At 40.9% G+C, this 14,829-nt stretch overlaps 1 protein-coding gene across 5 annotated transcripts in view; it reads left to right on the top strand.

Moving 5' to 3' along the window:
* GTF2I (general transcription factor IIi) overlaps positions 1 to 14,829 on the top strand; it is a 78,510-nt gene that overhangs the window by 24,425 nt on the left and 39,256 nt on the right. For 4 of the 5 annotated variants that reach the window (XM_080364765.1, XM_080364769.1, XM_080364767.1 and 1 more), the window contains 7 exons: positions 1,806 to 1,940; positions 2,262 to 2,445; positions 2,642 to 2,670; positions 3,840 to 3,888; positions 4,609 to 4,652; positions 5,370 to 5,447; positions 12,508 to 12,567. In XM_080364765.1, coding sequence (XP_080220891.1) covers positions 1,806 to 1,940; positions 2,262 to 2,445; positions 2,642 to 2,670; positions 3,840 to 3,888; positions 4,609 to 4,652; positions 5,370 to 5,447; positions 12,508 to 12,567 — 579 coding nt within the window. The remainder of the gene's footprint in view (positions 1 to 1,805; positions 1,941 to 2,261; positions 2,446 to 2,641; positions 2,671 to 3,839; positions 3,889 to 4,608; positions 4,653 to 5,369; positions 5,448 to 12,507; positions 12,568 to 14,829) is intronic. The other variant, XM_080364766.1, reaches the window with a different exon arrangement.

The following is a 14,829-nucleotide window of genomic DNA, read 5'->3' as shown; positions in this document are numbered from 1 at the left end:
TTGGATGGGGGTAGCCATGGTCATCAAAAAAACCTTCGGAAGGTGAACTCATAAAAAGCATGTTCAGGGTGTTTTCGATTTTTGTAGCACCCGTTCAGTACATCATTTCTGTTCCCATCCTTATCATCGTCACTCCACAATTTATCAGGATCAACCAGATCAAAGTTGTGCAGAGCTCTTGTAAATCTTCCTGTGTTTGAGACTTGATCTTGTTCGTCAGACTTGATTGAAATTGGCCAACAAATGCAGGAGAGATAGGGAGGCAGATGCCTAATGTGAGCTTAAGAATATGGATAAAAATCATGTAACAACGTTTTCCAGTTAAGTAGGAAAATTGCTATGTCTTTTTGCTTTTCATCTTAATGGGAAGTGAGCGGTGTCGTCATTTTATTTTTGTTTTCCTCGTTATTTTTAGAAAGTGTGGGTACACTCTTGAGAAGCTACTGGCAGTAAAGGCGTTTTCAGTGAATCAGTCTCTTATGTAGGGAAAAAAAAAACCCACCCAGAAAGCAGCATTGCATGTAGCTATAAATGGGAGCTGCTGTCTCCTATCCCCCAGTCTGCAGGCAGACCTTACAAGCTGTCTTTAATTAAGCACCTGTGTTATTGGTGTAGAATCATATTCTGGTTTTGCATTATTTTTTGTGTTACAGTGGGCCCTGTCACGTTGCAGAACAAGGAGAAGTTGTAGGTCTGAGCAGCTGGGAGAGGTAGATGCTACGTGGAGGTGGGTTTCCAGGGCACAAAGCAGACGTTTGATCTGCAGAGGAAGGAAGAGAGTCTCTTTTAAATGAAGACAGGAGTTTTTAAGATGAGGAAAGTGTTTTTTACTAAAAGCATCACTGCTTCAGCTCATTTCACAACCTGTGTGTCATCAGTTGTTCAAACTGATGTTTATTTTCTTATATTAGCATAGAATTAGATAGTAAAATTCACTGAGGGCGAAGCCAGGGCAGCCTCAGCACTGATCACCCTTGCACATCGGAGCATCTCCCATGTTTTTTCTTTCATATGACGTATATATCCCTGTTGTTTTGCTGAGTGATTTTCAGGAAATCTTGGCAAGATCGGGGTGCTGCTAAAGGAAGGCTGCCACCTTCAACGGTCGCTTCTGTTTGCTTTTGGGGATTGGAATTGTCATTCCCTCGCTCCTTTTGCAGCAGCTTTTGCTCAGAGGCTGGAACAAGGCATAGGGCTGAAATATGTGTGCTGCATGCTGGCTTGTTTGCAGCTCCTTCTGGTCGGCTGGACGAGGTGTGTGCTTAACATGTCTTTTGAAAGGTAGAGGAGCTCTTGTGGCAAAAGTCAGATCCCTTCCATAAAGAGTTAAGCACGTACAGCGTGAACAAAACGGGCTAGAACATAACTGCTGTGTAACTGCTGTGTAAGGCATCATGCACGGCACTAGGGAGCGGTGGGACCCTCCACGCAGGCATTTCACCCTTCCCCTGGTGACTCTGTTGGTCTTCCTTTTCTTGGCAGTTTTGCATTTTATTTCTACCGTATTATCCTCTCCTGAGATGAATTGCGTTTTCTACTTCTTCATGCCAAAAAAAAGCTGTGTCGCTTAATTCTTACACCTCCGAGGGTGATATTTATAAAAGTTGTAAGGAGGATGTAATACTTTTGATGTAAATTCAAATTTGCTAATTGCTCACGTGCATAGATAAGTGCATTTGCTTCTAAGGCAAAGAAGTTCTTAGGGTTTTCTGTCAGGAATCCTTTCCAACTGTCTGTAGTCTGAACTGGAGGGACTAGGCACTGGGAGGTTTAATAACTTATTATTGTTGTCTTATTTTTATAAGGTGTTACGGAAGAGGAGGGGGCTGCAGAACTGCAGAAAACGAAGACTGTACTACCTGCAAACAGACTGACGGTGGATATTGTGGAACTGGAAGCCCTCAGAAAGTCAGTGGAGGACTTCTTCTGCTTTTGCTATGGTGGGTCCCTTAAAGTCTTCTAAAGAGCTGTTCTGCATTTTTAAATATTTATTGCAGTTGGGAAGAAAGTACTGCACAATCTTAGCTTTCTAACTCTACTGCTGTTAAGGTGTTAAGTTTAACTTCTAGTAGCCAATTCTAAACCATACTTGTATATTGGATAGTTTTCTTCTTGGTGTGTTTTGTGGGATGTGAACCCCTGCACCTTGCATATTTGCTCCAGTTCTCTCCAGAATAATGAGTTTTATAGGGACTTGTCCTTTTCTTGAGCATTCTTGACCTCGAAACAACCATGGTGGAATTTTTTTTTTCTTTCTCCAGGTAAAGCTTTAGGAAAGTCAACAGTGGTGCCTGTGCCATATGAGAAGATCCAGAGGGACCAGTCTGCCATGGTGGTGCAGGGTCTGCCTGAAGGGCTGGCATTTAAACACCCAGCGAACTACGATGCTTCGACCCTGAAATGGATTTTGGAAAACAAGTCTGGGATCTCCTTTATCATCAAAAGGTTATTTGGTCTTTCTTCTGCTGCTCTGTCTGTCCACTTTGGCTTTCTACTTAAATGAAGTCAGGTTAATTTTAATTAAATACATTGCAGCCTGTTTCTCTTAAACAGGAGTGGTCTCTCTTTAATGTTACGCTACCAAGTAAGTAACGATGCCTTTGCTAAAGCTGTGGGTTTTTCTTTCCGTATTTCCACACAGGCCTTTCCTAGAGCCAAAGAAACACCTAGGTAAGTTACTACTTACTCAGACTAAACAGAAACAGATCAAAAAAATTAATTTAGTCAGCAATATAGGTACAAGATTTGGTCACATGGATAAAGTGGCAAACTGCGCAGAAATTCCTAGACTGTGAGGTGCCTTACTTAAGGAGCTATAACCTTGTCCTTTATTGCGCTCTGCCAGGAGCAACTAATTAGAGATAAAGCTTGTTCTATCATATTCTTCCTCCTTTTACTGAATTTAAATGTAATGTGAATTGGATAGTATCACAGGGAAAGAAGTGAACTGATGGAGGGCTGCATCGCCTTTTTAGAAGATGCTAAGACTTTGCAGTGCTCCGTGTTCCAATGCGTAGCTGATTACGGCACTTATATCTCATTTTTTAAATTAATTTGATCTTCTAAAGTGGCTGGGTGTTGTAGTTCCTATGAAGGCCTCTATATTTTAAAAGATCTGAGCTAAAGTGAGATTTTTTAAAACTGCGAAGATTCCCTTCTAGCTAAGAAGAAATCCCTCCTGTTCCTCTCATGGGATCACGTTGCTTTACTTGCAGAATTCATATATGTGAGGATTTGTTTTACGGAGAGGATGAAGCAATCTGTATAGGAATATAGTGAAAAAAAGAAATTTCACTTTCTCAGGTTAAAGAGCCAGTAGTTGATGCTGGGTTAGTGAAATCAGAAATGTGCTGCCCGTGCCCAGCGAGAGGTCTGGAGAGTGGGAAATTATAGAGGTTGTGGTAATAATATATTTCTGTTGAAAATGCAAGGCAGGTTTTCAGGGTGGTAAATGACATTCTAAAAACATAACCTGTTTGTGTCTGGCTGTAATTAGGGCTAAGCTGAATCTCTATCAAATGGTCCATTTTCTTCTAGCAGAGTTGAGGTGAAAGATTTGTTTGCCTTCGTTTACCAAGATTTTCATTTAGCCTTATGAAAGGGAGCACTGAAAAGCACGGTGAAATGCACATTTGAAGTAATTGTATATTGGTGTTGCTTTATATATTAATAAAACAATTTAATGAGATCTCGCCCTCGTTAACTGAATACAGAAAATAGGCACATATGCTTGTAAAATGTGATCAGCTTTTTCGTTCGTGAAATAAATGTTACATTTTCAATTTGTATTTAAGAAAAATAGAGTGCAGGAAATTCAAAGATTGTCTTTTAACTTTCAGGAGCTCATATGACAGAACCTTCACATTCAGTTATACCTCCAGGTGGAAGGTGAATTTAAAATAATGTAGTTTTTTTGTATCAACTATGTATTACTATATAGTTTATCTTTCTCTTAATGTGCTTTTGCTGTCCAGCTGACCTTTGGATAACTTTTGCTTGCCTGGGTTTATAAAAAGCATGAAGCTGAATTTTTGTCTTTCTTTTGACCGTTATTTGTGGGGAAACTTGAGAATTAAACAGATGGCAAAGTTTCCCCTTGGTTTAATTAGCCCAATGAGTGTTCTTAATTCACAGTCTATCTGTCACGGATAAGTTTGTCATGTTTTATGGTCCAGCAGCTATGGGGAATAGATTTAATGTTGCTTCCTTCCCCCTCCTCAATTAAAAAAAGCGAAATAACTTTTTTTGTTAGTAAATGAAGGGATTATGTCTGGAATAAATAAAAAATTGGTTTACATGAAAACAGGGGATCAGTTTTCTGTGCTTCTGAGTTTGCTTCTCATTAAATGGTAAACATGCTTTGAATATTGTGTACGTACCAAAAATGTAGGGATGGGAGATTCCTGGCAATCTCCTTGAGATAAATCAGATAAGCCAAGATGCAGAGTTTTTATTTTTGTGTTCCTAGTGGGGAAAAAATAACACTGGGGGAAAAAATAGTGGGAGATTGATTTTGCTTGACAAACCTGTAAAGCTTGAGGAACTTTCCAGAAATGTGGTGTTTGTTTTTTTATAGTGACAATGTGCTTGATTTGTTTATTCTTGTAGTTGTCCTCCTATCCAAGTGAAAACGGAACCCAGCGAGGACTCTGGTAGGTTCAAAATTTTGCAAAGAAATGGTCAGTTTCTCTTCCGAAGGCTGAATTTAGGCAAAGATGGGAAGCTCCAAGAAAAAAAGCAGCAGAGAGCCATCCTTCGTGAGAAGGAAAAACTTCTCTCTCCTTAAAATTGTCCACTTTGCAGCTGGAGTTTTTATTAAGTATTGAACCTTAGCCAAATGTTTCCATTTCTAGGAGGAGGAGATTTGTAAAATTTGGTAGACTAAAATAAGGTATTTTTGTAAGTAAAGTGGAGAAGAAGAAAAACCCTCTTGTTCTTTGTTTTGTTCTGATTCAAGATTGGTTTGTGATGGGGAGAGGAAAACTCGGTTTATTTGTTAATGCTACTAAAATACCGAAAGCGACCGAATGTCTGTTTTCTAGCTAAAATGGAAATAAATAAATAATTAATAGCACTATGTGTTATTTAGCGGTTTAAAAAAAAAAATGCCCAAGGATACTGAGTTTGTAGGGAAACATTTGAGCCTGAATCCTTTCTGACAGTGACCAAACTGAAATGCAAGAAACCAGCAGGTCGCTTTGTTACTGCTGTTTTAGTTCAACAGTTGTTTAGTGTCTCAGCACCTCAAAATATTATTTTTTTTTTTTAGTAGACACCAGCTAGGATCTTGGTAGCTGTTTTGTTTGGATTTTTTTTAAGAATCTGGTTATTATTGGTTTCCGTAGTTGATTCCTTTGTTGCTTCTACAGGAATTTCTTTAGAAATGGCAACAGTAACAGTGAAGGAGGAATCAGATGATCCTGACTACTATCAATATAATATTCCAGGTAATGATACTATCTCATTAATATAATATATCTCATAATCAACTCATGAAAGGGTTGATTGCTTAAGTGTTGCTCTCTGTTTTTAAGTGTGCTTCTGTTTTTACTTATTATTGGTCATTAAATGTGCCAGTGCTTAGCTCTGTGGGGATACAACGTTTCCGCGCTGGCTATCATTTCGGTTGTTCTGAACAATGCCAAAAGAGCTAAAGTACAACTTCAGCATTCCCATGTGTGTGTGTTTGGGCTCAGGGAGAAGTTCCAGGAGGCTTTGGAACTGCTTGGGTTTTTTCTGATGGTCCAGTATGCAGACTCCGACTCCAGTGACCTCTTTAAACAGGAAACAAACCCCAACAGCAACGCTGCCCACAGCACCGCTCCAACCGCTTCTTTAAAGTTGCAGTAATTTTTATGGTGTATCAATCACTTCCCTTGTATGGAATGACCAGTATGTGTCAAAATTGTCTTGAAATCTTGAAAGGTTTATTTCTATAGACAAAGTGTAATGCGAGGTCCGTGTGACTCGGGTTGTGTGCATGTTTGAAGGCATCTCTACGTATCCAGATAATACTGCGTGTTAACCTCAGCTGGGAGTGGAAAGCAAGAAATGGTTATGTCTGTAGGTTGAAATGAATGGTAATTAAGAAGTCATGAGTATGAATGGGACTATACAATAACTAGAACCCTAAATTGATTATTTCAGCCTGTTTGCATTTGTTGTTAGGTTAGTTGAGCAATGCAAAAGAGCTCGGGCAAGCTGCCGTGCACCTTTGAAGGACAGCTGCATGGTCAACAACGAAGTGTGAAACAGCCCATCCTTTATCCTTTCATTTTGTAATATTATATATTACTGAGATGACGTTTTTTGTGCTTAGACACAAAGATTCTTGTGATTATTTTCTAATGTGCTCTACTAACTACAGGATTGTGGACTCAGTAGTCTCAAGTAGTGTGCGAGTGCTGTTCAGAGAGATCTTAACTGCACAGCCCTGCAAAACGTCACTGGTCGAGTTCAGAATTGGAAAGGTGAATTCTCCAGTGTTAGGATAATGGTTTATTCCTATTTGTACATTGCCTGGCCTCAGGGGATGGGGGAGTTTACAGGCATGATCTAAGGTAGTGAAAATAGATGCTTTTTTTGAGACAACCTAATCATTGTTTCTTCTAAAGCCCAAGTCCTGTCATCTTTTTTGCTTTCCAGCCCTTTGTGGCTTTCCATTTCATGCATAAAGGCAATGTCAGAAGTTGGCCAGTAGCCCAAAGTGTAATCCAATGCTGTTTGAAGCGAGTCTGTACTGAAATCGCTTCCTTACAGAATAGGCACCTGTTGTAGCGCAGCACGTCCGAGCTAAAAAATCTCATTTATGCAGTATGCTTCCACGGCGCAGCCTAAGCAATATGGATTTGGGGGGGTGGCATTTCTATTGTCTTTTACAGAACTTTCCATTTAAACCTTCTGATTTGTGGAGAGGAATAGGTATTGGTATTTATCTTTCCGATGAAATGGTGCTTGATTAATAACACCCCCTTTCCCCTCTCCCAGCGTAGCCCTCCAGACTTGCATTAAACAGGAGACCAGAGTGTGTATATGGTTAAAAGCACCGGCGTGTGTGAGCTGAAGATGTCACCCCGCAGGAAAGCAGCGTCCCCTGCATTTCTCCGTCCCCTGCATTTCTCCTTCTCCGTCCCCTGCATTTCTCTGTCCCCTGCATTTCTCCAAGTTCCTGCTGCTCAGATTCCAGCCCAGGGTGGCTGGAGGTGCGGAGCGCTATAAATTCCAGAGGCGTACAGGGGTCTGTGTGTGCGTGGTGGTGCAGAGCCGCGAGCCTTAGACAAGTGCAGTTGTCCCAAGGTGTATCCCTGAGGAATGACGCAGGTCTGCCCAGCGCTGCCTTTGTGGAGACATACTGCAAAAGAAAAGAAAGAAAAAAAAAAAAAAAGAAAATGGCTAGGGTCACCCTTCTTACTAAAAATACCCTACAGCAAAAGCCAGGCTTATCGATTTAGGAGAAAAAACAACTTAACTGTTAGAGAACAGCAATCTGCTTTGGGCTTCTTGGAGAAAATGATTTACTGATGAAATTTCACGGCTATTGTTTTTTCCCTGAGAGTTTGCTTCTTCTGACCAATCTGTGATGCTAACCATAGCGCTGTCTGCCTCGGTGGCGCACAAAACTCCCCCGTTAATCAAACGCGGGGAAAATTACACCTGTAGGTGGACATTCTTTTAATCTCTTATTATCTTGGAGCAGGCTGCACCGTTTGGGTGTCTCCACGAGTTAATGCTGAATTACTAAATTTAGAAATGTTTTAGCAGTACACAAGAAGAAGACTGAGAAATAGGGACTTTAGCCATCCAAAACTGCATATGGGTGTTCGACAGAGCGTTAGGGGTGCTTTTCCATCGGTAGGCACTGGTGGCAGTGGGTGGGTTTTTTCCAGTGTCCTGGACAGATGGGAATGTCACTCCAGTGTTAAATGCTTTGAGTGGCACCAAAGACAACCTGTTGTGGAAGAAAGGTCTGGATTTTGACTATTGCCTAAATGAGGAAAAGGACTGAGCAGAGATCTGCAGGACTAAACAGCACATACTGGAGCATCCCGGCTGTTACAGTTAATAGTCCTGCATATACCTTATCTAGAAGTACCAACTTACTATGGCTCTTATGAAAAGAAATGTTAGTTAAAATGCTGTTTCTGAGTTCAGTGGTTGAATTGTGGTTTGTACTCTTAGATTAAGCCTATTACTACGCTGTAGGAATAGATGTGTTTCCATGGCTGTTGCAGAGGGACCGGCGTTCTGTTCTGCCAGACCAGTCGGGAACGTGCGAGCCTAAAGCCAAGCAGCAGGGCATGTGCTCTGTACTGCCTTAATTTGCATTAATGCAAATGCCTCGTTGTGCCTGCAGACCCTCCCAGCTTCTGTACGGGCTTCCCTGCAGGCGGGGGGCTGCTGAGCTGGTGTGTTGGACATCAGTAGACCCGCATCCCAGCTTCGGACTGGAAGGCTGCCCGTAAGACCCAGGCTACCTTGAAGGCTTTTGATGGAAAAAAATGAGGTCAAAATATCAGTGCCAGAATGAGAGCAGCTCTGAATCAATTAGCAGGATAGAATTAGGAGCTATACTTTTCTTCCCCCCCCCCTCCCCAATTTACAAAGAAGCAAGAATACATAAAGAGAATTTCTTGGGGATCTGTGCCACCTTCAATCCCCTTCATCAGCACGGAGTAAAGCAAGGCTTTTTGGAGACAGCCCATGCAGAACGGAGCAATTTGCTGACTAAGGACCGACCCTTTCCTCAGAGGCGTGTTTTCCTGTGAATTTACCACTGACGCCTTGAAGTTAAACCCAAGAGAAGTGGAAGAGGAAGGAAAAGGCTGTAAACAGCGCATCCTGCGAGCTGGCTGAGTCAGCTTCTAGACTGCTGTCCCTTGAATGGAATGGTTTAGCTTATAAACCACTTACAAGTGTATAAAAACTGCCTGACATCTTTTCCCGTTAAAACACCATGTGGTTGACCAGTGCTGTCAGTTTTTGAATTTCTGGAAATATTAGTGAGGCAGTTAAAATACAGGACGTTAAAACCAAATGAAACTGAAAATATCTTCTGCAGGAAGATATTGACATTCAAGCCCAGAATGGGAATGTAAACCATGCTTTTATTCTCACTCTGGAACGGTGAAAGTCATTAATGCCTTTGGTGTGTCTTAACAACAAAATATTCCTCCTTTGGAGATGATACTAGAAATAACATCCATTTTAATGGGGCTGAAGCTGTAAAGCTGGGCTGGCAGTGCTCTAACCCCACAGTGTGAGTCGCACCGTCTTAAACCAAGACATTCCAGAGAATATATGGAGAAAACAAGTAAGCACTGTGTCGTGTTTCCTAAAAGCGTTCTGCTGCTACCCTGGGAATTACATTTTGCTCACATCGCTGCCATCTGTGTCGCCAGAAAAGTGAGCATCGCTGACGGTACTAATCCGTAAGATGATAAATCCATTCCTTCTGCCAAGTGCCACGGGTTTGGCACTGCAGTGTTCGGGTGTAATCCATTGGGCACAGGCTGAGGGATCTGAACAAGGCATAAGTGAAGGGTTTGTTGGTGGGTGAACAGAAGGAGTAGCTGCGGCTGCCGAGGGAGTGACGTGATTCTTGTTTTTACAGGCATTGTTAAAATGTGAAAAATGACGTCTTTGTAAGAGGCATTTCGGCAGCGTACACTTTATGGCAATAGACATCTTTTTACAAAGGTCTTGTTTCAGTGCAGGTGCCAGCCCAGCACATGGTGTAGGTGCGATACGTAACAAGGTGTTTGCTCATGCAAGACCCAGTTTTCGTCTGTTAGAGAATTCCTGGGTGTCTGTGTTGGGTGGCAGAGCCGGCCGTCAGCTGGCAAGCCTGCTTGGTGCTTGTTCTGGTGCAGGGTGATGCTACTTAGCTCTGCCTGGACGTCTTGAGTTTGGACCCCAAGATGTAGCTGTACTGCAAGATTCTAATGTGTCCTGTGGTTTTAGTAATTAAATCTCCCACCTTTGTGTCCATCCTCCCTCCTGCATCCTACCTGCTGCTGTGGAGCTAAGTTTTTGTCTCTGGCGTTCTCTTGCTTTTTTTTTTTTTTTTTTTTTCCTGATTTCCTCATACTTTTATTCCTAGATGGAACTTCTTCTGATCTGGTTACCGCCGTACCTTTTTGCTTTTCTTGGTTATGTGATATGTGCGTGTCTGACCATTAAGTGCATGAGTGCAGTCAGGTGGAAATGTATCTGCTTTTGTTAATATCTTCTGGTGGTAGAACTTTCTGAATTCTTTTAAATTTAATTTTCTAGCCTTTACTAAATTAAGCTAGTGGGATATATTGTTTTACACTTTCTAATTTCTGAAACAATTTTTTCATGCTGTTTTTTCCCTCTGTCAGAGCTTCATAATAAAAAAAAGAAAAGCTTCATAAAACAGTTTGTGTGGGTCACTTAAAAAATCTGATGGATTTACTGCATGTACTGTAGTTTTCATTGTATTAAAGCTGAAAGTACTGAATACTCTGTGCTTAATCCCAAGGGCTGTAAGCCTAGTGAGTGTCTCTTTTTAACTAGAGAAATCTTTCTTAAGTTTGAATGTGTCGGACTCTGTTTTTCCTTTTTTATTTGTGTCACAGCATGTAAATAATGCAGTATAGAGACTACCGCAGAATATGTAGGAAAAACAATCCTGTCAGGATTTCTGAATTAAAGGAATAAACACAAAAATGTGTGCTTATAATAGGATATTTGCTTATAATGGGATGCATGCTTCTGTGTGTCAGTGCATTATGAATTATAATAATTGCATGTTCAGAGGAGTCCTTAGGAAATGACATACCCGTCTGGCTGCATGCACTCAATATGCTTATTGAAATAAAAACAAGTTTAGTCCATGGAGATGTTTTCCAGCGTGCCCAGGGAGGCTGCGTTCTATTCCCACTCACCCATCATGGGTGCAAATCCTGCTTTTTGGATGAGCATTTCTCCTCGGTGTCCTAGAGCACTGCCAGTGTCCCTGGCTTCTGCCATCCTCCTCCTCCTCCTGCTTTTTCCCATCTTGGGATCTGCCCATCCCGCTCTGGAGCTGTATTTTAAAACCAAATCAGGGAGCTCCTCTGAGCTGAACAGACAATTAGGAAAAAAAACAAACCAAAACACCCCCCTCCCTGCCCCAGCAAAGAAAAAGTGACAGCAGATTGAAGCAGCACTTACTGAAAGAGATGCATGTAAAACAAAGAACCTTGCATAGGCTCCTCACTTGAAATCCTGTTAATGTAAAATCCCTTTGAGAATCTGAGCAATCAGATTAGGCAGGACGATCTCAAGTCAGCATTATTGTAACGACCTAATAATCATGTTTTCTAAATACTCATTTTTCTTGAGTAACTCATAATATTTGATGCTGCGTACGTACATTCAGTTGACTGAAATACTTCCAGCGTCTGATTGTGGCAAATTATTTCTTGCTTACTGTGCATATGAAACACAGCTTAAATTTTTTCACTTGCCCTATTAGTTAACAACAGCTTTTCTGTTGTGAAGCGATTAATAAGCTTTGCTGATACTCTTACAAACCTACCTCTGAACAGCCAGACTTGCTGGGGAGCTCGGTGATCTTCCGCAGATCCCTTTTGCGAATGAACACAGAAAAGATTTGATTTGTACGGCACAATTAGTAATTAGTCCAAAGCCTTCAGCTGCAGTTAATCGTAGCAGGACGTTCCTATATGCCATATATAGGCTACCTTTATATACCTATATATATATGAGGAGTGTGTGTGTGTATGTATATGTGTGTATATATATATATAGGTATATAAAGGTATATATACCTTTATATACCTATACTGTTTCGGTGGTATAGAATGGTCCATGGCTCAGTGTGAAGCCCTTGTAAGCAGTTCCCTCTTTCAGTGTAACTGCAGGAGCACCGGTGCATTAAGCAGGAGCATTTTAGGGGTGTTAATTTAATCTTTTTAAGTGTCATTTGCGTGCTGCTTTCTGCAGCAGCCTTGTGAAAGCGGTCCATGTATCGCCTTCGAAGGGGCGGCTGTGGTGAGAAGCAAACAGCCTTGGAGTGTGGTGAATGATTTTAATCTCTCTGAATTTGCCTAACGTCGGTAGAAATGGTAAAGTCAGAAAGGGACCCCCTAGGAATACAAATTTTTAGCAAACGGGGAAAAGATTTAGCTGATCAAGAATTCAGTGGAAAAGGGCAGAACCATCAACATTTCGTGTTTTAAAATTAGTTTATTAACACCAAAAGAGCTGAAAACCTGCTGTTCCGCGTGAGTCTCTGGCTGTTCAGCATCCCATGGAATGCACACCCTGCCCCCAGCCCCTCAACATTTTTACCCTGTTGAACTGGATAAGGAAGGGTTTATAAATTTTTCCTATTTTGCACCGTCTTCCCTGAGTTCAGTATTCTAGATAGTACGTGATAACTGAAATGAAGAGTGATTTGGCAAATTTCTCTGTGCACCTGAAAAATGCGTTTGCTGTGAGATTTCTCTCACAAAAAAAATAAATGCCTTTGTTCCCCAGCAGGCCCTTCCGAAACGTCGGAGATGGATGAAAAAATCGCCCTCGCAAAAAGTTACACCGGTAGGTCTTTCCATTGTATTTTTCTGACATCTGCTTGGGGAATTGCATGTGTTAACTTTCCAGGGGTCCACTTCCTTCATTTGAAGTAAGAGTTAAGGTACTGGAATTGCAATTTCAAATTTAAACTGTGAATTAAATTCAAATTAAATTTCAAGAAGCGAAAATTTCCATTGCCTTCATTTTCAGGTGTCCAAGGAGAGAGACACCTAGAAGGGAATCGCCTTCCTTTCTTTTCTAGAGTCAAAAAGGAGCATCAGGTTGATCACACTAAAGTAATTTGTGGGAATTTATGTTTCTCAAGAAATTCGGTCCAATTCATGGTTAGTTATGAAGTTTCATAAATCTCTGCTAATTCAGCTGTGCATGAGGGGAGCAGGCGCATGTGGAAAAAAATATGTGGGACGTCTGTGCTCGGTGGAAGGAGTTCCTTACCGGGTTGGAACAATAGCGGGAAGGAATTTATCCCAGAATTGTAGGAGGTTTTTTTCAGCTTCTTACAGTTTTTATTTAAAATATTGTTTGCCCATTTGCAAAAAAATACTAATCTGCACTCGGTCCAGCCCGCGAATTTCTTCTTAAAATTCAGAAATTGGGTTTTCTGTATGTTGTTCAGGTGAACATTCTTGTTCTGGATTTTTTGCTTAACAGAAATCCTTACTTTGAATAGTCGATGTTAAAAGTTCCTTTTGTATTTTCATGGTGGTATATGGTTTTTACTTCACGTTTGTCTAAAGGAAGCCACCAGGGTTCTGATGACAGTGAAGGGACAGATGTGGGAATCCTGGTAGAAGGTCAGAGAGAAGGAATGTTTTTCCTGAGAATAAATTAACATCATTGGATATATTTTTTTACAGAAATATTTGAAAAAATGGCACTTTAATTAAGTTGTGCATCTTCTCCGACCCTTCTCTTTCCACTTTTCCACAAGGTTGGCTTTTGGGGTTTTTTTGTTTTGTTTTTAATCTCCCAAATGGTGCTGCTCCGTGGCTTACTATAAACAATTGTGATGGGAGCTGCCGATCTTTTAAATCGGAAATTGCATTTGTAAGATGCTTGTCACCCAACATTTTAGTGCTTTGACGTTCTGCAGACAGCTTCAGCCCAAGCACCTGACTCTCAATCCTGAGTGCTAAGTGTCAGGGCCACAGTGTGCAACAAATCCCCTTGGTTCTGCTTTGCAGGGCAGTGTCACCACGGGTAAGGGCACCCTTACGTGAAACGCAAAAGCGTTTTTCTTGATAAAGGAGGATAAAGCTCTGTGCTCTTGCTGACTGCACTATTAAATCTACTTATTTGAGAAGAAATAAATTTATAATATTTAAAATATAAATATGTATTAAGATATATATTTTTGTTATATATTTTGGTTTATATTTTGTTATATATTCATACAATTTATATATACAATTTATATAATTTTATATGGAGATTTGAAATATGTTTAAAAAAATAATTGTTTTCCTGAGCATAATACCATGAGCTTTATGACTGACCGTGAAGATATGAAATGACTGAATGGCTTTGCTTTGGTTTTGACTATATAGAATTTTATAGCTACAGATGCTGAGCGTGGCTCGTTTAATACGGATTTAACCCGGATTTAACCCGGAATACGGGTTTTTGTTACACACCCTTTTCTCAAATCTGTTCTCCTTTACAAGTTCCTGTAAGAAATAACGCTGACAGTTGGACCCTGGTTTTGCTGAATAGAATAAATCTGTTGTTTGTGAAAGTAGTATTTATGAAAAAGTCTATAGGCAGTGGCTAAAAATCACAAACAGTCTTAACTTAAATTTCTTAAATTCTGTTTGTTGTTTAAGTAGGCATGCAGCATAGGTAGTCTTGTCTGGGCTCTGTAAAATAAGATTCTTTATTGCTGATCCTCGCAAAAATGAGTAAGAAAGAAAAATCAATGACAGCGTTTGGATTTTATGAAGTCATTGGTGTATATTCTTCTGTTAAAGAAATACATGTAATTGGCATTTAAAGTTCTGCTGAAAGCGACAGCCTGTGATGCAGAAGATTGGCAGAAACAGTTGTTTTCTGCCAAGGAAGGCATCAGAGGGGCGTGCTGGCGGTTTTGCCTGGTTTTCCCTTCCAGTAACCTGGACAAGAGGGTGGAAAAGGAACCGGCAGAATTCCCGCGTGCCTGGGATGCCCAAGACCAGCAGCAGCTGGTGCAGGTGTCCGAGGTGTCCGTGGGACCAGAGGAGTGGGGAGCATGAGGTGCAGCAGTCAGAGGGTTAAGGGGATGCACATCCA

Source organism: Falco punctatus, assembly GCF_963210335.1.
Source record: "Falco punctatus genome assembly, chromosome: 1".
Lineage (NCBI taxonomy): Eukaryota > Metazoa > Chordata > Aves > Falconiformes > Falconidae > Falco > Falco punctatus.
This window is presented reverse-complemented; position numbering and strand designations above follow the sequence as displayed.